This window comes from Delphinapterus leucas, chromosome 15 (genome assembly GCF_059928025.1).
Source record: "Delphinapterus leucas isolate spDelLeu-1000000601 "Yukka" chromosome 15, BTC_Dleu_Yukka2, whole genome shotgun sequence".
Lineage (NCBI taxonomy): Eukaryota > Metazoa > Chordata > Mammalia > Artiodactyla > Monodontidae > Delphinapterus > Delphinapterus leucas.
This window is the reverse complement of record NC_143143.1, coordinates 74,909,850-74,933,585: the sequence shown is the minus strand read 5'-3', so window position 1 is coordinate 74,933,585 and position 23,736 is coordinate 74,909,850. Positions and strand designations below refer to the sequence as shown.

Here is a 23,736-nt window from a genome sequence, read left to right as displayed (position 1 = left end):
ACAGTTTCAATTTCATTACTTGTGATTGCTCTGTTCATATATTCTCTTTCTTCCTGGTTCAGTCTTGGAAGGTTATACCTTTGTGAGAATTTGTCTATTTTTTCCAGGTTGTCCATTTTATTGGCATAGAGTTGCTTGTAGTAGTCTCTTAGGATGCTTTGTATTTCTGGGGTGTCTGTTGTAACTTCTGCTTTTTCACTTCTAATTTTATTGATTTGAGTCCTCTCCTTTTTCTTGATGAGTCTGTCTAATGGTTTATCAATTTTGTTTATCTTCTCAAAGAACCAGCTTTTAGTTTTATTGATCTTTGCTATTGTTTTCTTTGTTTCTATTTCATTTATTTCTGCTCTGCTCTTCATGATTTCTTTCCTTCTTCTAACTTTGGGTTTTGTTTGCTCTTCTTTCTCTAGTTCCTTTAGGTGTAAGGTTAGGTTGTTTATTTGAGATTTTTCTTGTTTCTTGAGGTAGGCTTGTAAAGCTATAAACTTCCCTCTTAGAACTGCTTTTGTTGCATCCCATAGATTTTTTTTTTTTTTTATGCGGTATGTGGGCCTCTCACTGTTGTGGCCTCTCCCATTGCGGAGCACAGGCTCCGGATGCGCAGGCTCAGCGGCCATGGCTCACGGGCCCAGCCGCTCCGCAGCATGTGGGATCTTCCCGGACTGGGGCACGAACCTGTGTCCCCTGCATCGGCAGGCGGGACTCTCAACCACTGCGCCACCAGGGAAGCCCCATCCCATAGATTTCGGATTGTTGTCTTTTCAGTGTCATTTGTCTCTAGGTATTTTTTGATTTCCTCTTTGATTTCTTCAGTAATCTCTTGGTTATTTGGTAATGTATTGTTTAGCCTCCATGTGTTTGTGTTTTTTATGTATTTTTCCCTGTAATTGATTTGTAATCTCATAGCGTTGCGGTCAGAAAAGATGTTTGATATGATTTAAACTTTCTTAAATTTACTGAGGCTTGATTTGTGACCCAAGATGTGATATGTCCTGGAGAATGTTCCATGTGCACTTGATAAGAAAGTGTAAACTGCTGTTTTTGGATGGAATGTCCTCTAAATATCAATTAAATCTATCTGGTCTGTTGTGTCATTTAAAGCTTGTGTTTCCTTATTTGTTTTCATTTTGGATGATGTGTCCATTGGTGTAAGTGAGGTGTTAAAGTCCCCCACTGTTATTGTGTTACTGTCGATTTCCTCTTTTATAGCTGTTAGCAGTTGCCTTATGTATTGAGGTGCTCCTAGGTTGGGTGCATATATATTTATAATTGTTATATCTTCTTCTTGGATTGATCCCGTGATCATTATGTAGTGTCCTTCCTTGTCTTTGTAACATTCTTTATTTTAAAGTCTATTTTATCTGATATGAGTATTGCTCCTCCAGCTTTCTTTGGATTTCCACTTGCATGGGATATCTTTTTCCATCCCCTTTCTTTCAGTCTGTATGTGTCTCTAGGTCTGAAGTGGGTCTCTTGTAAACAGCATATATATGGATCTTGTTTTTGTATCCATTCAGCGAGCCTGTGTCTTTTGGTTGGAGCGTTTAATCCATTCATGTTTAAGGTAATTATCGATGTGTATGTTCCTATTACCATTTTCTTAATTGTTTTGGGTATGTTTTTGTAGATCCTTTTCTTTTGTGTTTCCCACTTAGAGAAGTTCCTTTAGCATTTGTTGTAGAGCTGGTTTGGTGGTGCTGAATTCTCTTAGGTTTTGTTTGTCTGTAAAGCTTTTGATTTCTCTATCGAATCTGAATGAGATCCTTGCTGGATAGAGTAATCTTGGTTGTAGGTTCTTCCCTTTCATCACTTTAAATATGTCATGCCACTCCCTTCTGGCTTGTAGAGTTTCTGCTGAGAAATCAGCTGTTAACCTTATGGGAGTTCCCTTGTATGTTATTTGTTGTTTTTTCCTTGCTGCTTTCAATAATTTTTCTCTATCTTTAATTTTTGCCAGTTTGATTACTGTGTCTTGGCATGTTTCTCCTTGGGTTTATCCTGTATAGGACTCTCTGTGCTTCCTATACCTGGGTGGCTGTTGCCTTTCCCATGTTAGGGAAGTTTTCGACTATAATCTCTTCAAATATTTTCTCGGGTCCTTTCTTCTGCGACTCCTGTAATGCGAATGTTGTTACCCAGAGGTCTCTTAGGCTGTCTTCATTTCTTTTCATTCTTTTTATTCTGTTCCGCAGCAATGAATTCCACCATTCTGTCTTCCAGGTCACCTATCCGTTCTTCTGCCTCAGTTATTCTGCTATTGATTCCTTCTAATGTATTTTTCATTTCAGTTATTGTATTGTTCATCTCTGTTGGTTTTGTTCTTTAATTCTTCTAGGTGTTTGTTCTTTAATTCTTCTAGGTCTTTGTTAAACATTTCTTGCATCTTCTCGATCTTTGCCTCCATTCTTTTTCTGAGGTCCTGGATCATTTTCACTGTCATTATCCTGAATTCTTTTTCTGGAAAGTTGCCTATCTCCACTTCATTTAGTTGTTTTTCTGGGGTTTTATCTTGTTCCTTCATCTGGTACATAGCCCTCTGCCTTTTCATCTTGTCTATCTTTCTGTGAATGTGGCTTTTGTTCCACAGGCTGCAGGATTGTAGTTCTTCTTGCTTCTGCTGTCTGCCCTCTGGTGGATGAGGCTATCTAAGAGGCTTGTGCAAGTTTCCTGATGGGAGGAACTGGTGGTGGGTAGAGCTGGCTCTTGCTCTGGTGGGCAGAGCTACGTAAATCTTTAATCCACTTGTCTGCTGATGGGTGAGGTGGGTTCCCTCCCTGTTGGTTGTTTGGCCTCAGGCGACCCAACACTGGAGCCTACCCGGCTCTTTGGTGGGGCTAATGGTGGAGTCTGGGAGGGCTCACGCCAAGGAGTATTTTCCAGAACTTCTACTGCCAGTGTCCTTGTCCTCACAGTAAGACACAGCCACCTCCTGCCTCTGCAGGAGACCCTCCATCACTAGCAGGTAGGTCTGGTTCAGTCTCCTATGGGATCACTGCCCCTTGCTCTGGGTTCCGACGCGCACATTACTTTGTGTGTGCCCTCCAAGAGTGGAGTCTCTGTTTCCCCCAGTCCTGTCGAAGTCCTGCAATCAAATCCCGCTAGCTTTCAAAGTCTGATTCTCTAGGAATTCCTCCTCCCGTTTTCAGACCCCCAGGTTTGGAAGCCTGACGTGGGGCTCAGAACCTTCACTCCAGTGGGTGGAGTTCTGTGGTATAAGCGTTCTCCAGTTTGTGAGTCACCCACCCAGCAGTTACAGGATTTGATTTTATTGTGATAGCGCCCCTCCTACCGTCTCACTGTGGCTTCTCCTTTGTCTTTGGATGTGGGGTATCTGTTTTGGTGAGTTCCAGTGTCTTTCTATCCTCAGTAACTCTTAATAGTAGCTAATGACAGTAATCTAAGAGTATTTAGTAAATTGCTAAGTAGGCAATAATAATACTTGACTCTTTAGTAATGAGTAAATTACTAATTAGTTACCAGTGGGTAAACTGTTCAAGTTGATAGAATGGGTGACAAGAGTTGAGGATAGTTGTTTCTAGACTTCTTGAAGTCTCATGATAGGAGTTGCTTCATTATTGAGTGTGAAAGGTAGAATCTTTTCTTTTAGTTCTAGATGGCGAGAGTGGTATATATAATTTTCTACTCATGAATTTCTGTTGGTCATTTTCTTTTTATTCTATCTAGGTGTGTTATCTGTTGCTACATAACAGATCACTACAAAACGTAGCAACTTAAAACCACACACGTTCATCTGACAGTTTCTGTGGGTGTTGAGTCCAGGCTTGGCTGGGCTGGGTCCCCTGTTTCAGGACCTCTGGCAGGCTGCCTCCAAGGTGTCTGCTAGGGTTGGGATTTCATCTGAAGATGTGACTGGGGAGGGATCCACTTCCAAGCTCACTTAGGTGGTTGTGGGCAGGATTCACTCCCTTGAGGGCTCTTGGACTGGGGGCCTCAGTTCCCAGCTGGCCGTTGGCTGGAGTCTACCCTCAGTCCCTTTCCCTGTGGCCTGCCCAGCATGGCAGCTCGCTTCATGACAGCAAGGGGTAGAGAAAGCCTGCTAGCAAGATGGAAGTCACAGTCTTATGTAGGTGATCACAGAAGTGACGGACTATTACCTCTGCCATATTCCGGGGGTTAGAAGCAGGTCACTAGGCCAGCCCATGCTTGGAGGGGATTACACCAGGGCACAAAGCCCAGAGGGCTGAGGTCACGGGGAGCCTTCTCAGAGTGTCTGTCACACTAGGTAGGATGATACTAGCAGTAGCCAGTGTCTGCGTGGCATTTACTCTGGCCCAGACACTGTCCCAAGCACGTTTTATGTGTTCCTTACTCAGTCTTCGTGGCAGGTTGACGAGGACCGTACTGTAAAGCACACCTATTTTATAGATGAGAAAACTAAGACCTGGCGAGGCCACACAGCTTGTCCAGGGTCACATAATCGGTGAATGTGCAAGCTGGTGTTGGATGGTAGCCGCCAGGATCCAGTGAGTGTGCTCTTAACCTGCCTTTGAGCTGACTTGTGAATTCACACCAAGCCTGCTAGGCACAGCTGTCCAGTGTCCACACATTGATTGTCCTTACATGTGGCTTTTTCAAGCAACTCCGCTTCTTGGGGGTAACTTTGTCTCTTATTTAGTATTTCTGCCCCCTTTTGAATAAAACACGAGAATTGTTACAGAGCCCCCGAGTTTCAGAACAGGAAGGATTCAAGTATTAGTTACTTGTTACCATCCTCAGAGTTTTTGTCTTACCTGTTCATCACCTTGAACTAGTATTGACTTAGTATTTTTATTTAAATTGACTTAACTAGTTGAAATAAAATTAAGTCTAACCTCACCAGATCCTGTTCTTTGTCAAGGCTTGAAGCTTAAGTCCATCTTCCTTTTGTGAAAGAGAGAGATTATGATGAAAGTGTTAAAGACATAATGGCACCAAACGGAGCCTTTCTTCCTAACGTGATCTGTTGTAGGATTGCAAGAAAATTGAAACGGGGTAATTTTTAAAATTACTGATTTAAGAAAATGTCTGGTATTGCCCAAATGGCTTCTTGTTCTGCTTGCAATTGATTTGACTTTTTGTATCACCTTCCATTGATTTGGTCCAAGTTGTCTATTTACAGAAGAGAAAACTGAGGATGCTTTGCGGCTCTGGCTAGTGGTTTGCAGCAAACCAGCGTTCTCAGCTCCTGCAGCCACTTCTGTTCCATCCCCTACTGTTGCCCCCTTCACTCTTAGAGCAAAATTGAAGAATGAACTTTTTGACAGACGTTTTCTTTGCAGCTAAGAAAATGAACACAGTGACATAGTGTTGTAGCTGATGAACTTTCTTGTGTCTGAGGTGACCCAGAGTTGAAGACCCAGATTTGTGTGTTTTGGCAGAAGGGCTCTTTGTTGGCTTCTTTGCTATATTTGGAAGTAAGAATGAAGGTCAGTCCGCAAATTCATGATTTCTTTAAAATGGAATGTAACTATGGCATTAGTAAAGTATTGAATTTCATCCACTTTCTGAAGTTTTCTTGTAAAGCAATTTTGTTTTAATATTTTAAATGGATGTGGGTAAGGAGGCCCATACAGAGTGACTGACCATAAAGCACAAAGCGTTTTTTTGGTGTGTGTGTGGTACGCGGGCCTTTCACTGTCGTGGCCTCTCCCGTTGCGGAGCACAGGCTCCGGACGCGCAGGCTCAGCGGCCATGGCTCACGGGCCCAGCCGCTCTGTGGCATGTGGGATCTTCTCGGACCGGGGCATGATCCTGTGTCCCCTGCATCGGCAGGTGGACTCTCAACCACTGCCCCACCAGGGAAGCCCAAGCACAAAGTGTTTTTGCTGGCAGTGTCCCCCTGTGGCACCTGCAACAAGCTGGGGGCGGAAATCTCAACAGATAATTTATTCATTTTCCTCCCATTTTGGGGTGAATTGGGGGTTACTCTTTTGGGGGTTGGGAACAGTTTTGCAATTACATGTTCACGTGAATTAATTTTTCTGTGAAAATGAGACAAACAGGTATTTCTTTAGGAACCACACTGAATTGTGGTCCAGAACCTGCCCACTCCTCAGCAGGTACCGAACCACAGTCTTCTTGTGGTTTTCTCACTTAATCCTTTTGCGTACCCTACAAGGGGGGCACTGTTATTATCCTTGTTTTATACATGAGGAAACCGAGGCTCAGAGTTGTGGATGAGAAGATGTAACAGTGAGAACAGATCTCGGGCATCAGATGTGAAGGTGCTGTTTGTCCTGCCTTCTTACTGAATTGGAACAAACTGCAAAGCACAGGGGGTCCTCGGCAGCGGCCAGGCCAGATCTGAGACCTAGTTTCGTCTCCTGTCCCCTCCTCTTCCTCCTGTGATGTGGGAGGTCAGTGGCCAAGTGGCAGATAGAAGAGAAACCCACCCTGCAAACACATTCCGTCAGCAGCCACCTGGGTGCCTGCTGCGTGGACGTGAGCTGTTGCCACAGACTTGCTGATGCCCTCAGGGGTCAAATAGTTAAAGAAAAGGAAGATGGGAAAGAAACTGGAAAGGCAGTGGATGCCCCGACCAAAAGCATTAAAATAGCAAACCAGCTAGATCTACACAGTGGACCATATTATTCATCCCTAAAAAGGAATACAGCACAGACAAATCTTGAAAACTTTCTGCGAAGTCGAAGGCAGTCACAGAGGACCAAGTATTGTGTGAGTCCCACATATATGAAATAATCTAGATTCTATCTAGAGACCAAAAAGCAGATTTGTGGTTATCAGAGGCTGGGGGGCGGTGATGTGGTTATTGGGGGGTGAAGGCTCACGGGGAGCAGAGTTTCTTTTTGGGGTAATGAAGAGGTTCTGAAATTGATTGTGGTCATGGATGTACAACACCGAATGGACTAAAAGCCATTAAATTGTACATAGTAAATGGGTGAATTGTATGGTATATGACTATCTCAGTAAAATGATAGTTTTTTTAAGGAGAAACAATTTTAAAAAAACAACAGCAACAAAACAGTCTCTCCCTTGAGCCCACTGTGCTGGCCAAACCATCTTGGGGCCAAATTCATCCTCCCCACTTTTACCTGTGGCTATACATTAGCTTTATGGCTGTGAACTACTCCCATGATATGGCACAGGGAACTCGTGGGTGATTCCTACCCTTCCTGGTTCGTACCAGGCTCTCAACCTTGGCACTAGGGACATGTGGGGCTGGATAACTTTGTTGCAGGGGCTGTTCTGAGCACGGTAGGGTGTTTTGAGCATCCCTAGCTTCCACCTCCTCGATGCCATCAGCACCCCTCTCCCCCTCCCCCACCAGCCATGACAACCAAAAATGCTAAGTGTCCCAGGATGGACAAAATCACCCCCAGCGGAGAAACCACTGCTTTACGCAGATAAGTTTTAGATGTGTGTCATCTAGAAAAAGCCTCAGGGAAGTGATCACCTGAATCATTTCTGTTTTTATCTTTCAGATGATGGATGCAATAAAAGGCACAATGACGGAAATATATAACGACCTTTCTAAAAACACTACTGGAAGCACGATAGCCGAGGTCAGAGATGACACATTCAGTTCCCTATTTGCTAAGAGTGTTTTATGGGCTGCTGTAGGGGCACCGTGAAGAAGCTTCTCTGGAAATCCCTCTAGGGTCCTGTCTCTGGTCACCAGGCTCGCTCTGCTGATGGGGGTTTGTGGTGAGGGTATTTCTTCACTTTGCTAGGAAGCTGGCGCTCTGGAGAGACACACTGCTCTGTGCAATCACTTCACTTCTACTCATACAGCCAAAACCAGAGCTTGAGTTGTTATTCTACTGGTGAGACTGGACAGTAGTGCTTTTGACCCCATATAAAATTGGATCCTTCATCTTCTCCCAAAGTTTGGACTTTTTTATACAGGTGATCCCTGTTGTCCAGGAATGTGTATCCCCAGCCTCCTTAATTTAGGTGATTGCTTAGAGAAGAGCGTGGTTAAAACTTTGAAATGTCCACTTAGGAAGTGACCATTTATTTTAAAAAAAAAAAAAGAGCCTCCCTGAATTTCCCTCCCAGGCTAATTCCCTGCAAGCCCGATGCAAACAGGTCACCACGGGAAATGACAATGGCAGGACTTCTAGAGGTCACTGAAAGTCATGATCGAAAACTGGGGGGAGTCACATGCAGAGCCATTGACGACCTGGCAGGGTGAGGCTGGCACCCAGACGAAGAGGAAAAAATCTCCAGGAAGGTGCCCCTATAGGCCTTCAACAGAGAACCGCATGAATGTAAAGGTTTCAGGGAGGTCCCAAGAGAAATGGTGAATCTCCTTGGGTATTTTTGCTGATGTGACCCTCCTGATGATGGTGCTGGGACGTCAAACAAGAACTTAGAAAAACTTCCCCATCCTCACCCCCACCTGCCACCATACTTCGTTCCTTTTTGTTCATTTTAACTGGCGTGGAGTGGAAAGTATGGATCCGTAATGTCTCACCTGAAACCTTGGGTCCAGATATGTGCCAGAATTTTCCAGATTTTAATGAGGTAATATGCAGCCTCCCTCCCACGATTAGATACAATGTTTTCTGCAGTGAAACAGTACAATTGTTCCCACCGTGTTTGATAAATCAGGATTTCTCAACTTGACGCTACTGACATTTGTGCCAGATGATTCGCTGTGGTGAGGGCCGTCCTGTCCATCTGGGACGTTTAGCAGCATCTCTGGCCTCTACCCCCGGGATGCCAGAAACAACCTATAATGTCTCCAGGCACTGCAGTGTCATGGAGAGAGGGAGGGGGGCAAAAATCATCCCAGTTGAGAACCATTGTGATTATTCAGCACTGTCAACAGCCTTGTATCAGTTCACATTGGGTTTACATTTTCCTTCCTCCAAACGAATTTGGCTCCAAATTTACTCCTACCCCCCAAAATACCCTATGGTTTCCAGAAATGTTAAGCTTTGGACTTTGAAGAGGATGATCATGCACCCCTGTGCCCAAAATCTTAGGTAAGAGATACAATAAAGCGTGTTTTTATTTGTTTTTGTTTCATGTTTTAGACCAAAATCCTCCTCAAACCTGTGGCGTACTATTTATCATGAAGACCTGGTCTTCTTTTCTTACTTGAAGTGGCTTTTCCTAGAGCATTTCTTGGAAAAGACAGCCGACCCATATTTGGCTTTTTGGAGCAGAAGTTCTCCCGAATTTGGGCTAACCCACTGGCGCCCGCCTCTCTTACTGCAGCTGTGGGGTGGCCAGCACAGGCTGCCCTCTCTGCCTCAGCGCATGACGTTAACCCTGTGATGAGAGCTGGAGCTTCTGAGCCCTGTTGGTAAAAGGCACCCAGGTGCACTTTGTAAAAAAGTCTTTCTCTCTCCTTACAGATTCGCAGGCTGAGGATTGAGATAGAGAAGCTCCAGTGGCTGCACCAGCAGGAGCTCTCGGAAATGAAACACAACTTGGGTAAGTCCTGCTGACTTGGTCTGCACTGTGGAAGGTTCTGGATGTGAGCTTCTTGACACCTCTGGCGTTTGACCCAGATGTGAATTGAATCAAAAGTAGGGCAGGGGGATGCACCACTGGTGGGGAGACCACAGCATCCTGGAGAGTCTGACCTGGAGAAACCAGATATGAAGGATGGAGCTGGAGGGCACCCTCCTTTTCCTCTTTTCAGAATACCAACACCAGCAACAAGGTCATCACAACAGCCTTGGTAGCAGCTCCTGCTTATGAGCTCTGACCTTGTTCCAGCAACTGGCTGAAGTTTTCACGAATTAGCTAGTTCTCACAGAGACCCTTCTGATAAAAAGGGGTCTGTTATTTCCAGCAGAAACTGAGGCACAGACATGTGCAAAGTCACACAGCTGTAGTTCACGTCTGGGCGCTGTGGCTCCAGACTTTCCTCCTTGTAGCCACTGACCATCAGGCATCTTAAAGTTCTGGATGCTTCCTGTGTGCCCCACGTCATGGCGAGGGCGTTGGTCCATGGATTGTAGATAAGATTGATGTTTCGCTTACTGCTCTGTGGGGATATTGTAAAAGGGTCTCCCCCCAAAGGCAGAGCAGTTTCTTTCAGACCCTTGAGTAGTATCAGCCTCAGAGTCAGAACGCTGGCAACCAGGAGGTTCTGTTAGGGAGGCAGACCCGGCGGGGCGGGGGTGGGGGTGGGGTGCCCACCTGCTTGCAGGTGATACTTGTTTAAATCACGCAAACTCCAGTCCTTCGGAAGCCTACCAGGAAAGCCCCGCCCCCGCCCTGCTCCTTCCCTTGTTGCCAGGAGGGAAGTTTATTGGAATGTTGTCACTTCTTCCTGTTTTTCTTGTAAAGTCAAGGAATCTATTTTTAAGCAGAATCGTTTCATTTAAAAATAGTGGCCACACATTTGAAAAAATACATGTGGGCTGGACAGAGCTTGTCATGGTTGGCAGACTCCTAGCTGGAAATGTTGTGTCTGGATACAAGTGCTTTTTATCTTTACCAGGGGTTAATTTTCTTTATTGGTGGTTTTTTGGAGGGTGTTTTTTTTTTTTTAATTTCAGGAGGAGGATTTTAAGAAATCGAGGAACCATTTATTTTTCTTTTATTCCAGTGTGCAAGTCGCTCCCAGGTGTTGCACGAGGAACCATTTATTTTTCTTTTATTCCAGTGTGCAAGTCGCTCCCAGGTGTTGCACGCTGTCTGACGTAAAATTGAGAGAAATCCCAGTAGCGCGAGCAGTTTGATAGTTGTTTTATTAGCCTGGTGACCGGTCACGACACCCTGTGTCCGGTAGATTAGAGCCACACACCAAGGACACAGCATGTCCAAGTTGTAGCCCCCCCTCTGCCCTTGTTAGCTCTGTGCCTCAGTTTCCTCATCTGTGAAAGGGGTCTTTAGTGATGCTTACCGCGTAGGGTTAGCAGTATAAAAGGATTAAAGGGGTTCGTGTTTATGAAGTACTTACAGCAGTGCCTACAGATAGTAGGTGCTGTGTAAGTATTTGATAGAAAAAAAGGCTTATACTAATGATAAAGTTCAAAGGGAGTTTAGTGGAAATCGTTTCAAGGGTTTATTTGAGGGCTTCCTGCAGAATCCCCATGGGGCCCCCTTATCTGCATCCTTGGCACCTGACGTTCATTATCACAAGCAGCTCTGTTGGTCAGCGTGGTGGATGCTCATCTTACAGGTGTAGACACTGGGGCTTGGGCGGGCTGGGTGTCTCACCCAGGGGGTATCACACAGCCAGGGCATCTCCAAGCCAGGATCCATGCCCGAGTCTGTTGGAATCCATGTTCTGACCTGGTGTGAATGACCCCATGGCCTGGGCCGGGGGACAGGTGATGAAGCTGGCATCTGCTCCTCTCCCCTCCCCCTCCCCCTCCTCCCCTCCTCCCCTCCCCTCCCCTCCTCCCCTCCCCTCCTCCCCTTCCCTCCCCCTCCCCTCCTCCCCTCCCCCCCCTCCCCTCCCCCTCCCCTCCTCCCCTCCCCTCCTCCCCTCCCCTCCTCCTCTCCCCTCCCCCATATCCCCTCCCCCTCCCCCTCATCCCCTCCCCTCCCCTGCCCCTCCCCATCTCCCCTCCCCTTCCTCCTCTCCCCCCCTCCTCCCCTCCTCCCCTCCCCTCCTCCCCTCCCCTCCTCCCCTCCCCTCCCCCCTCCCCTCCTCCCCTCCCCTCCTCCCCTCCCCTCCCCCTCCCCTCCCCCTCCCCTCCTCCCCTCCCCTCCTCCCCTCCCCTCCTCCCCTCCCCTCCTCCCCTCCTCCTTTCCCCTCCCCCATATCCCCTCCCCCTCCCCCTCCTCCCCTCCCCTCCCCCACCCGGCAGAGCTGACCATGGCTGAGATGCGGCAGAGCCTAGAGCAGGAGCGGGACCGGCTCATCGCAGAGGTGAAGAAGCAGCTGGAGCTGGAGAAGCAGCAGGCGGTGGACGAGACCAAGAAGAAGCAGTGGTGCGCCAACTGCAAGAAGGAGGCCATCTTCTACTGCTGCTGGAACACCAGCTATTGCGACTACCCCTGCCAGCAGGCCCACTGGCCTGAGCACATGAAGTCCTGCACCCAGTCAGGTAGGGCCCCGGGGGCACCTCCTGGCCCAGGCTGCAGAGGGCGGGCTCTTGGCTCCCCCCTGGACCACAGGACCCTCGTCATGCTCGCTCACCACCTGTGTGACTCTTACACACGAGAGAGCAGCACACAGCCATGGAGCCGAGACTCCAGACACAGGTGTTTTGAACCTCTCGTCTCCTTGGCCATAGTGTTGTTCGCCACAGTGCGGGGTATGCGATGATCGCTTTAGTTTCATGTGAGTTGCCGTGGTTGGTTCTCCACCGGGGGCAGTTTTTGTCTCTGTCCCCTCTCTGAAGACACTGGCAATGACTGCAGACATTCGTGGTTGTCATAACCGAGGGGGGGTGCCGCTGGCATCGAGAGGGCAGGGGCCAGGGATGCTGCTAAACGCCCTGCAGGATGCACAGGACAGCCCCCACAATGGAGCCCATCCTGGACTCATAGTGTTGAATAAGGGATCCCAGTGCTCACGCGAAGGAAAAAGTGTTGGTTTGGAACTAATCGGTCTTTGAAATCTCTTTCTATAAATTTATTATTTTTATTTTTGGCTGCGCAGACTTCAGTAGTTGTGGCTCGCGGGCTCTAGAGTGCAGGCTCAGTAGTTGTGGTGCACTGTGGGGACTTCAGGGAAGTCCCCTGAAATCTCTTTCTAATACAGAGCAAGCAGATCCCAGGCTAGGAGACTCCAGCAGGAAACACTGTCTAGTTAGAATTTGTTAATAGTATTTATTAGTGATTATTTTACGGTTAGCATTTATTTATGGCTAATGTTAGATTTCTATGCTTAGAAATAAAAGTCTCCATTTCAAATAATTTATTTAAATACAGATAACAGGGCTTTCCTGGTGGCACAGTGGTTAAGAATCCGCCTGCCAATGCAGGGGACACGGGTTTGAGCCCTGGTCTGGAAGATCCCACATGCCGCGGAGCAACTTAAGCCCATGCTCCACAACTACTGAGCCTGCGCTCTCGAGCCCGCGAGCCACAGCTGCTGGGACCCGCGCGCCTGGAGCCTGTGCTCCACAACGAGAGAGGCCACTGCGACGAGAAGCCCGCGCACTGCAACTAGGAGTAGCCCCCACTCGCTGCAACTAGAGAAAAGCCTGCATGCAGCAGCAAAGACCCAACGCACCCAAAAATAAATAAAATACATAAGTTAAATACAAGTAACATAAATAATATGATAAGGGAGTATATCTACAGATTGACAAGTTTTTCAAAGGTGATACACGAATGAGAAGCTCTGGAGCAGGGGTTGGTAAGCTTTTTTTATGAAGGTCCAGAGAGTAAATATTTCAGGATTTGTGGCCTGGGTGGTCTGTCAGAAGCGCTCAGCTCTGCTGTTATAGGGTAAAACATGGGGTGAAAACTGGTCTAAAATTAGAAATGATGAAATGAGTAATTGGAACAGCAGTTTACAGCGTGTTTGTTTCACGAACATTCTTTCTCTCCAGAATGATTTAATAAAACTTGAATCACAGACTCTTAGAAATGAACATATTTTCATGCACAGTCTGGAATTTCTGCGTCTGGAAAGCTTTGGTCCAGCCACCCTGGGCCTGTGCTTGTGCCCTGAGTGGGCCTGGGTGGCAGCTGCGTCTCTTACAGGTGTCGGTTTGCGCAGAACGGGCTTCCCCGTGGGCCCGGGAGCCATCACGCTCGGCTTATACTTGGCTTCTGTCCCCTTTTGCCCTCAGCTACCGCGCCTCAGCAGGAAGCAGACGCCGAGGTGAACACGGAAACACTAAACAAGTCATCCCAGGGGACCTCCTCCAACACGCAGGCAGCCCCCCCGGAAACCAGCAGCTCGAAAGAGAAGGAGACGCCAGCCGAGAAAAGCAAGGACAGTGGCTCGGTGAGTCTCCATCCCACGTGGCTTTGGGCCACGCAGAGTCTCAGACCCACCCCCATGCCCGCCACCCCGGCGAGTCCTGTGCTCTAGGGAGGTTTGTCTGTCTTCAGGCTGCAGATGGGGTGACAGTCTTAGCAGGGCTCCTTTTCACAAGGTACGTGTTTAGGGCAGCGTTGTCCGCAAAACCTTCTGAGACGATGGGAATGTTTTGTATCTGCTCTGCCCAGCATGGGAGCCACTAGCCGCGTGTAGCTGTTGAGCGATTGAACTGTGGCTAGTGTGACTGAGGACCTGGATTTAAAATTTTATTGAATTATAATTAATTTAAATACAGGTAGTCACAGGAGGCTGGTGGCTGCTCTTTTGGACACACAGGTTCCACCTCCTACTTACTTGCCCAGTGTGTGGTGTATGTAATTGCACGCAAACATTATTTTAGGTGGCACCTTGATCATTTTTTTACATTTGTAGTCATTATGTATTTATTTCCTGTCTATTAGAAAAAAAGCAAGTCATCCCAGCAGTTAAAACCCTTTGATTTCATTGATATTATTGCTTAGTAAGAGGTTAAGGTGAAATAAAAGTGAACTGATATAATTTGATGTAATATGCAGTTAGCCCTCCGTATCCGTGGGTTTCTCATCCTTGGATGCAACCAACCGAAATTCCATCCACGTGTGGTTGAATCCATGTATTCGAAATCCTCGGATACAGGGGGCCCACTGTATTCACCGTACTAGGCCTTTTTTGTGTGTAAGGAGCTGGAACATCCCCAGATTTTGGTACCCTTGGGGACTCCTGGAACCATCCCACTTCGGGTACTGAGGGATGGCTGAGCTTCCTTTTGGGATGTGGCAGAAATCTGGGGTGGGCGTTAGGTCAGAGAGGGGAGCTGAGGACCAGTGTTCTTGAAGCCACGGCTCTAGAGTTGAGTGAGGAGCCCCCAGTGCTGTGTTTTGGGGAGGTAGAGCAGAAAAGGGCACAGGTGCAGGGCCCCCCAGCTGACCTGGCCTCCCCCGCCTGAGCACGCCAGGCAGAGGGCACGAGGGTGCTGTAGGGGCCGTGGTGAGTGCCCCCATGGATCCCTGGGCTTCCCTGGGGGGGCTGCATTGGCCCCAGTGCCTTGCCTCCATGACTCTCTTTTTGTATTTCTAGACCCTCGACCTTTCTGGCTCCAGGGAGACGCCCTCCTCCATTCTCTTAGGCTCCAACCAAGGCTCTGGTATGTTGCCCCCCTGGTGGGCGAATGGTGCTCTCACGGTCCACACGGGCAGAGGGGAGCCATGTCCTCAGGGAGAAGCTGAAGGGTGTAGGGCTGTGATTTTCAAACTGTGGGTCCTTAGGGATCCTTGGGGATGCCCTGGGCGGGTCAGCGGGGGTGAAGGAGTGGCGGGGCAAGGTGGCTTTCAGGCACTTCTCCAAACGGATCAGGATTTACCTGTACTTGTTTGATTTCTTGGGGTACCACATCAAAGACATAGGGTTCCGTTGCTGACCTGGAGTGGCATAGAAGATGCATTTGGGTTGGGCAGTTCTTCTGCCCTCAGAGAAATGACCACAGGAAATGAAACTGTGAAACTATCCCTGAGGTCCCAATGCCCGCATTTAGTGGATGAGGGTACTTGAGCATTCGGAGGAAAAAAGAAAATTTTTAGGTAGATGATCTTTCCGTAAAACTCTTTCTACTTGAGGGATAACCTGGTAGGCTGTTCTGGGGAATTATCTGACACTGACTTTTGGTTTTCCCCTTCTGTGCAGTTGAGCTGTCCTCTTTTCTAGCCCAAAGGGTCTTTCCCCTGCACCCTCCTAAACCGGTTTGAGGGCATTCCAGAAGGGTTCAAAGAAGGTGTCTTCAGTGAGGGCAGTTCTGCTTAATTCAAGGTCCTTCAGCTCTAGGATCTTTCTCTCTGCCGGGTCATTCTCTTCAACTGAAAGCCAAACATTTTCTTTTAGTGCATAGAGGAAGAAGGGATGTCCTTTGTTAGGGTGGCTTGAGAAAGTTTCCTGAAGTGGGGTTCAGGTTCGGGGTGCACCAGGGGGAGTGACACGAGCTGACTTTACGAACTTGGCATTAAATACGATTGAACCACCTGTTGAAAAAACTCACTTCTCACTCCCCCTTCAGTCCTCTGGTTACATCTCTGAGAACAAGTTCAGTTTGGTGCTAAGGTATCTTCTTCATCCCTTTGATTTCTTCTTCTTCTTTTTTTTTTTTTGATATCTGTCTTTTTAACTTCAGCAGCATGGCACCCACCTAGAATTTTCTACTACAATTTGGTTTTCATTATGTTCATTTGTAGAGTTGTCTTCTATGTATGGCAGGTATTATTGCTTTCCTGCTTTTTGGTGATGATATAAGAGTTTCTGTTTGACTTAAGTTGAAAATGAGTTTAAAATAACAGTACGAACTGAGTGGACGTGTCACAATTGCAAAGGTGGAGTGAGAAGGGCTCAAGTTGGAAATACTGCTGCAGACGGGGGTGCTGTTGAGGTTTTGGAGCAGCAAAGTGGTGCAATCCATGTGGGAAGATTAACGGGCCTTGGGAAGATTAGTGATGCCCTGGGAGTATGGAATCTGTTGGGACAGGGAAGCTTCCGTGCAGGAAGGTGGTTGGGAGATGCATCGTACCTCAGTTCCGAGGTGGATGAGATGTTACCTAGCCCAGGGGTTGGCAGACTTTCTGTAAAGGACCAGAGAGTAAATTTTTTTTTTTTTTTTTGCGGTACACGGGCCTCTCACTGCTCTGGCCTCTCCCGTTGCGGAGCACAGGCTCCAGACACGCAGGCTCAGCGGCCATGGCTCACGGGCCCAGCCGCTCCGCGGCATGTGGGATCTTCCCAGACCAGGGCACGAACCCGTGTCCCCTACATTGGCAGGCGGACTCTCAACCACTGCGCCACCAGGGAAGCCCTAGAGAGTAAATATTTTAAGCTTCGAGGGCCACACAGTTTCTGTCAGAACTGCTCGACTGCCGTTGTCGGATGAAAGCAGCCACAGATGACACACAAAGAGATGGGTGGGCCTGTGCTCCCGTGAACCTGTACTTGGAAAAACAGGCACTGGCCTGAATTTGGCCCACGGGCCGTTGTTGGCTGACCTCCCCCTCCTTCTCGACCTGAAGCACCCTGGTGTCCGAGGGGGTAGAAAGGGAAGTTGGAGAGAGGGAGCCAGGAGCCTGGAAGACGCTGGTGACTTGGCGCCGGGGTTGGGGAGTGGGGACAATATCGTCCAGAGGAGGCTAACGATGAGATGGGGGAAAGCAGGGAGGGAGGGAAAGGTCCCACATCGTCAGCAGCTGGAGGAAAAAGCATTTTTCAGGCAGTGCTGCCGTGTTACTTTGGAGTGTGGGCCGAAGGGAACCGAGCAGGAGGTCACTGGAGGCCAGGTCAGGACAGCGAGCCCCAGGCTTCTCACTTTCCCCTATTTACTCACCAAAGCACCCTGGGTGATGGCTGGCGGCAGAGCAGACAGACTGGCTGGTTTTCTGATTCCTCTTATGTCTAATGGTTTCTGCTAGCGCTCACTGCTTGCTGACAGTGTACATGGAATCTTGTGGAGGAACGTGGGCTGTACTTACAAACACTGAGGTTTCTGAGCTCTTTATAGACTTCTGGAACTAGGCTGGTTAAGACGAGGGTCTAGTCGGGAGGGAGGAAGGTTTAGTAGGGGGTAGGAGCTTCCTCGGGGTGGGCGTGGGCCTTTCCTGTTCACTTGTTTCTTCATTTTAAGATTGTAAAGCAATGCACGCATATCCAGTTGACCTTTGAAGGGGTTTCAACTGCACGGGTCCACATATACATGGATCTTTTCCCATAGTCAGCACGGTTCTACACGATCTGTGGTTCGTTGAATCCGTAGATTTGGATATGGAGGGCCGACCATGAGACTTAAGTGTCCATGGAATTTAGTATCTGTGGTGGGTCCTGGAACCAATCCCCTGTGCTATCCCTGACACCAAGGGATGACTATAGTTAGAGAAAATAAAACTGTACTGGGAAAAACAGTTCCTACCCTCAGTCTCCATGGCTGTCTTTGGGTACATCTGGCACTTAACCTCCTCCTTATTTGTAAATAATGTAAATAACATGTTTCCCCATACTTCTATTTCTGGACTTTATCTAGACGTTGCTTGTTGACTTCTGGCTTTAAAAGATGAGAATTGGGGTCTTTTATCACCTCTCTACTCGCCCTCCTCCCAAACTACTTATGTCACTGTTTGATGTGCCTATGGGTTACCTTGGTCAAGTAAAACACTTGCTCCTTAGTTCTTGTTCTGTCAGCTGGGGACAGTATCTCTTGCCCCCTCTCTTGGTGCCCACCACCTCCCTCACCTCTCCTACCCCTGTCATATCCAGACTTGCCATCTTCCCACTTTGACTCTCCCATCACCAAGGTGGAGGACATGTGCATCTCTCCTGTAACTTCAGTTGGATCTTCTCGCTTTCGGCTGTTGGCTGAGCCTAAAAAATTGACATATGATAATCTGTGTTTCCATCATTCTGATCGTGCCATTTGTTGCAGATGTGTGCTGCGATTACATTTCCACCTTTGTATATAGCCTTGCTTTTCCCTGGAGTTTGTTTTTTTTTTTTCTTTTTAATGTTTCCTTTATCATACCTTCAATGATTTCCCCCAAATTCTTCACTAGGACAGTTATTTTATTGAGACACTTTTCCTATCACACATTTTAGACTCTTTCCATCTCAGATATTGTTTGTTGGTGTCCTTCCGTCATGGCTGAGGAGTGGCCCACTGATACCTCATCTGTAGCCTCTTCCTCAATTCTTCTCACCACATGCACCTCCGTCGCCCTCTCTTCCCTGTTCTGTCATCAGCCTTGGCAGTAGATTAGTGATTACTTGCCCTGAAAAATCTGGATTCCTTGGGTGGAGCTTTCCACCTAAATTGTGGTGCTGGTGCCTCCCCTTGCCCTGGCTGAATTAAGCTCTTGGCAGAGCTAGTGGTTCCTAGAATTTTGCTTTCAAAATTCTGCGAATTTATGGCTTTACGTAGTTGCTTTTACGTCATTGTACGCCATATTTCCCACCTGTAGTGCCGTGCTGTGTCCCGTGATCCTGTTCATGGTTTAATATGCATTTTTAAAAGCCTTAGTCTCCTGTGAATGCATTAAGTTGGAAAATGGGGACATCAACAAAGCAGCCACCCAGCGCTAAGACCAGTAGCCTGTTGCTGAGCAGAGAGCCAGGCCTTGGGGTTGTGCGGATTTGAGCCCTCTGCCAGACTCTGAGGCTGCCTGTGCTATCTCTTCAGTTAGCAACAGGTGTGACAAGCAACCTGCCTCTGTCCCAACCAGCACAGATCACCAGCCGCACCCCAGCTACCCAGCCCAGAAGTGTAAGTATGAGCCCGCCTCACGGAAGCTGCCGGGGAACTTTTCCCGGCGCGCGGAAGCCTCGTTTTGTGTGTGTCTGTGTGTGTTTTTCTTTGTGGGCGTGTCTTCTCCTGCTCTCCTGAGTGATGGGTCTTGCTTTGCCTTGTTTCTTCTTAGCTTTGCCTCTGGTGGCCATCAGAAACCCCAGTAGGAAAGGAGGGTTTTTTTGGGCCACGCCGCTCAGCTTGTGGGATCTTAGCTCCCCGACCAGGGATCGAACCCACACCCTCGGCAATGGAAGCGTGGAGTCCTAACCACTGGACTGTCAGGGAAGTCCCCGGTCTGGCTTCTTGAAGGGGCCTCATCCTCGCTCTTTTCAGAAAGGGTCCTAGACTAACACCCATTGTCCTCTGCAGTGATGGGTCGAATCAACCACCGCCCCATGTCCGGTCCGTGGGAGGAGTCAGGCTCTGCAGTTACTCAGGTGGCCAGCCTCGCTCTGGGATGCAGCTTCTGTGCTGAGCTCAGCCCTGCTCCCGTTTCTTCTAAGTGGCCCAGCTGGTCTCCACCTTCAGCAGAGCTGGGGAGACTCAGTGTGACTTGACTGCATTGTTGTAGGATTTTCTCCTTGTGGTGATAACCAGCTGTATCACTGACCTTCCAGAGGACTAACGGTGTAGGCATCACGAGTAGGGGAGAACGCTTAAGAAGCGGTGGATTCAGGATCCGTAAGACAGCTCCACCCTGGCGCCCCTCTGCCCACCACAATACAATACTGCCCCCTTCTGGTCACCGATGCAAGGGACTAAGAAGAGTTCTCTCCTGAATGAATATGTTACTTGGGAGATCCTTTGATCGTTCTCTTCACTACTTATCTTGCAGAAACAGACCTCAGGACCACGTACATGCCTGCCGTATCACCAGAAAGGTCACCCCCTAGGCGATGATACGGTCCCTTGTTCCCTCACTCCAATTCTGTCTCTGAGCTTGACAGCCGACTTCTCTCAATCACATATTCTCACCCCACCTCAAGAAGTTAAAAAAGAAAGTTTTGTCCCAGTCTGTCTGAACTGGGTAAATGATCTAAGATATGATGGGGTCTTAGTGATGTGCTGGTGGGTCTCTTAGAGTCAGCCATCCCGCTGAGCCTGCAGGCTGGGGCCGTCTCACAGTGGGACAGACACCTCACTTGGCTCTTCCTTCAGTGTCCTCGTATCTTACTCAGCCAGGATGTAGCTCCTTGTGGCGCACGTGTCCTTGAAGCTCCCGTAGGTCTTACTCTGGTTCTTGCATCCTTCAGTGACCCTTAAGCTTGTCCTTACTGGGAGCCAGTGGGTCTTCACCATTAAGCCCAGCTGGGCTTAACCATGCTGGTCCTCACTCCTCTGCTTCGGGTGGTTTGGCTCTAAGTCTGTTTTTCAAGTTGCCTATAAACTGATTAAAGAAACTCTATTAACAGAAGTAAGTAGATCGAATGCCAAATTTCAGTGCCTTTTTTAGTGGCCAAGGTAGGACACAAGGGCATGGGGTGCTTGGTGTCTGGTCATGTAGGAGGGGTGCCTGGTCCCAGGTACCACACAAGAAGTGCCTTCCTCGATAACTTAGTACCTGTCCCCACTCACCTTTATTCTCTCTGAGCACGATTCCCTCCTGTTTTTCCAATCAGCTCTTGTTAAATCCTAAAAAAAATAAGTTCTGCCCATGTACGCCACAGACACGCAAATTCAGGGTGGTAAGTGGTGGCAGGATTTTGACCATGTGTGTTGTGTGGAGTCGGGCGGGGAAGGTGGTACCAGGAAGCAGGTGCAGATCACACACAGGGATGGTTCTGATTCACTGGAAGTGGGCAGGAATGCTAAAAACCTGCCTTCCGGTTGACTTCCCCCCAACCCAGACCATTCCCGGAGCAGTAAATCCAGTTGCTGGAGCGGCAGCGATGAGAAACGGGGATCGGCACGCTCTGAGCACAACGCCAGCACCAGTTCGAAGAGCCTCATCCCGAAAGAGTCTCGGCTGGACACCTTCTGGGACTAGGGACACGTTGGGGCACAAGTCACCCATCCCATGGAGGAAAAAAAAACCAGACACCGGGAAAACCAGAAACAGCAAAGAAATGTGAGACAGGAGAATCGCCACCCTCAGACTGGAGGATTCCAACCATTCAGACTTGGCCTTTGCACCTGGCACGGAGGGCAGCCCGCACTACGTCACGCCCAGCATTAGCCTTGACAGAGGAGCGTTCCACCCACATGAAACCTGTGCTTTAGATGTAAATAATGTACAATTTGTGGATGTCATTGAACCTAGAGTACCTTCCCCTTTTTATATTTGTATTGACTTTAACTTATAAAAAAAAAAGAGAGAGAGAGAAAAACAATTAAAAAAAAAGAAACACACCCAACAACAAAAAGAATGTTTGAATGTTGGAGAAGGGATGGTCAGCCAGCCCACCTGTCACAGTGGTATGGAGAGGGCGTGGGGATCACCGTGGCACACAGGTCCTCATCCTGGGATGCCCAGGGGAAAGTGGGCCGTTTCCATTCTTATGTCTGTACACAGCACACTGGGATCAGGAGTTTCCGACACATATTCGGTGCTGTCGTGGGCACGTCACATCCAACCATTGGCCCTTTTCAAATGCTGTGTTATCATGTTTTAAAAGACAAGCTCTCTGGACCAGAAGGACATGTGGAGGAGCTCGTTTATTTTATGTGATTTCCATGATGACTCTACTCCTATAAAAGGGAAAAAAAAAAACACCAACGTCCTTGTTTACAGAATATCAACTAGAAACAAGCCCTGCTCAGCTCAGTTGCAGAAGGGAAGAACTTAGGGTTCAAGTCAGAAGCTCTGAAACAGATCTTTTCTTTGCTTTGTGGTTCCTTTAAAGACACTCACACCCACTTGGTAGGAGACGGGCCGTGCTTTGCAGAAGTGAGAAGTCAAAGGCAAGACGCACGCGGAGGACATTTCAGTCTGGGATGAAGCATGTATGTATGATTTATGTTTTTATGTCAGCATGAAACAAAGGCAGTGTGGGAAGACACAGGACACCGCTGCGCTGTCTGTTACACTACGTATGCTGTAGTACCGTTTTGTATGTTGTGTAAAACAAGAAGCATTGAACAAAGCAAAAAGGTGATGTATGTATATGAGAAAAATTAATTGTACGATATCATTCCAGTACCTTCTGTTGTACATTTTAGTCTCGTTTCCTTTCTCTTCATTGTTGATAAGAGGATGCAAACTGTACAGTTTCCAGCTAGTTACCCATATTAGAGAAGAAATAAAAAGAGAGTATTAGAAGAAAACAGGAGAGAAAGAACATTTGTGAATTGCAGTTGTCAAAAAAAAAAAATAGCCTAGCTGGCCTTATTTGTGAAGCATAATTGCTTTTAGCATATGGAAGTATTTTTTCACATTTTCTTTGTATAAAATTTGTATTAAACTTAAATATCTTTTTTGATGATGGTGTTTCTTTGTGACTGAGCCAGTGGACTCACACGGTATGCTCTTTTGGGTTCCCCCACCCCCCAATTTTTTCAGATTCTTCACCTTTTTTTAATTAAACTGTTTTGGAAAAATGGCTTGGTCGTCCTCGATGCAGTTTTCCATTTGGTCAGGATGGCCGTGTCACGTTTGCCCGATCAAACACAGGGGACGGGGCCATGAGAGGTTAGGAACAACAGCTCCATGGGTGGCGGGCACATTATAAATAAGGGCCCCTAGTGGTGCTTTCCTGGGAAGTCCAGTTCCTGGGAATTTACTGACAGAGATGTAGAACAGAAGGGAAATCCTGGGTCAGTCTTGGAAAAACAGTGGCAGGGGAGTGATTGCCTTTCCATGGCCAGGATGGGGGCCTGAGCTCCTAGGAGTTCCGTGGGCAGCGTGGGGCCTTGTCTCTGCCCAGGCACACCCTGGTCATTTCATCTTCATGTGTCACAAAATTAGGTTTTTTTTTCCCAACCATTTAAACATGTAAACACTTCTCAGCCCTCCTCAAGGCTGGACAAAAGCAGGGCAGGGACTGGATTTGGCCCGCAGGCCATCACTGACTGGTGCTGTGAAAGGAACAAAGTGGGACTGGTTTAGAGAGGACCTTACAACAACTTCTTTGTTCCTCTTTGTGGGTGTGGGAACCTGTTGTGTGGAAGGAGACAGCATGTGTCACAGCCCCCCGTCAATGGATATTCAGCGTGTCTGCAGACACTGGCCATGGCAAACAGACCTGCAGGTCCCTCGGGTGTGAGTCACGAGCTGTGTGGGGGGACCCGTGGGAGTCATACCCAAGCAGCTACATCCAGGGCTCTGGTGCGTGGCCAGGTAAGAGGGAAGGGCTTGGAGGCTCCAGACAGGGCAGCGGGGCCTTCTCCCTCTGACTTTAGTCTGGGTGGAGTGTTTTCAGGGCCCTGTGGCTCTGAGTCTAGGAATGAGGAGAAGGAGGACACCATGCTCTCTGCCGTGGTTCTTGCTGCTTCCTCTCAGCGATGGCCAGGCACAGGGCAGGCTGGGGCTGGCACAGCCAGCCTGGTGGGTCTAGGGGCTACTTTTAACGCAGTTGGGCACTAT

At 48.1% G+C, this 23,736-nt stretch overlaps 1 protein-coding gene across 19 annotated transcripts in view; it reads left to right on the top strand.

Annotated features, from left to right (window-relative positions):
• ZMYND8 (zinc finger MYND-type containing 8) overlaps nt 1-22,751 on the top strand; it is a 126,413-nt gene extending 103,662 nt beyond the window's left edge. For 13 of the 19 annotated variants that reach the window (XM_089897008.1, XM_089897005.1, XM_022565008.3 and 10 more), the window contains 7 exons: nt 7,443-7,523; nt 9,327-9,405; nt 11,742-11,981; nt 13,680-13,837; nt 14,990-15,056; nt 19,107-19,190; nt 21,062-22,751. In XM_089897008.1, coding sequence (XP_089753134.1) covers nt 7,443-7,523; nt 9,327-9,405; nt 11,742-11,981; nt 13,680-13,837; nt 14,990-15,056; nt 19,107-19,190; nt 21,062-21,201 — 849 coding nt within the window. In that variant the 3' untranslated portion in view covers nt 21,202-22,751. The remainder of the gene's footprint in view (nt 1-7,442; nt 7,524-9,326; nt 9,406-11,741; nt 11,982-13,679; nt 13,838-14,989; nt 15,057-19,106; nt 19,191-21,061) is intronic. The other 6 variants (XM_030762897.2, XM_089897007.1, XM_030762902.2 and 3 more) reach the window with 2 other exon arrangements.
• The last annotated feature ends 985 nt before the right edge of the window (nt 22,752-23,736 follow it).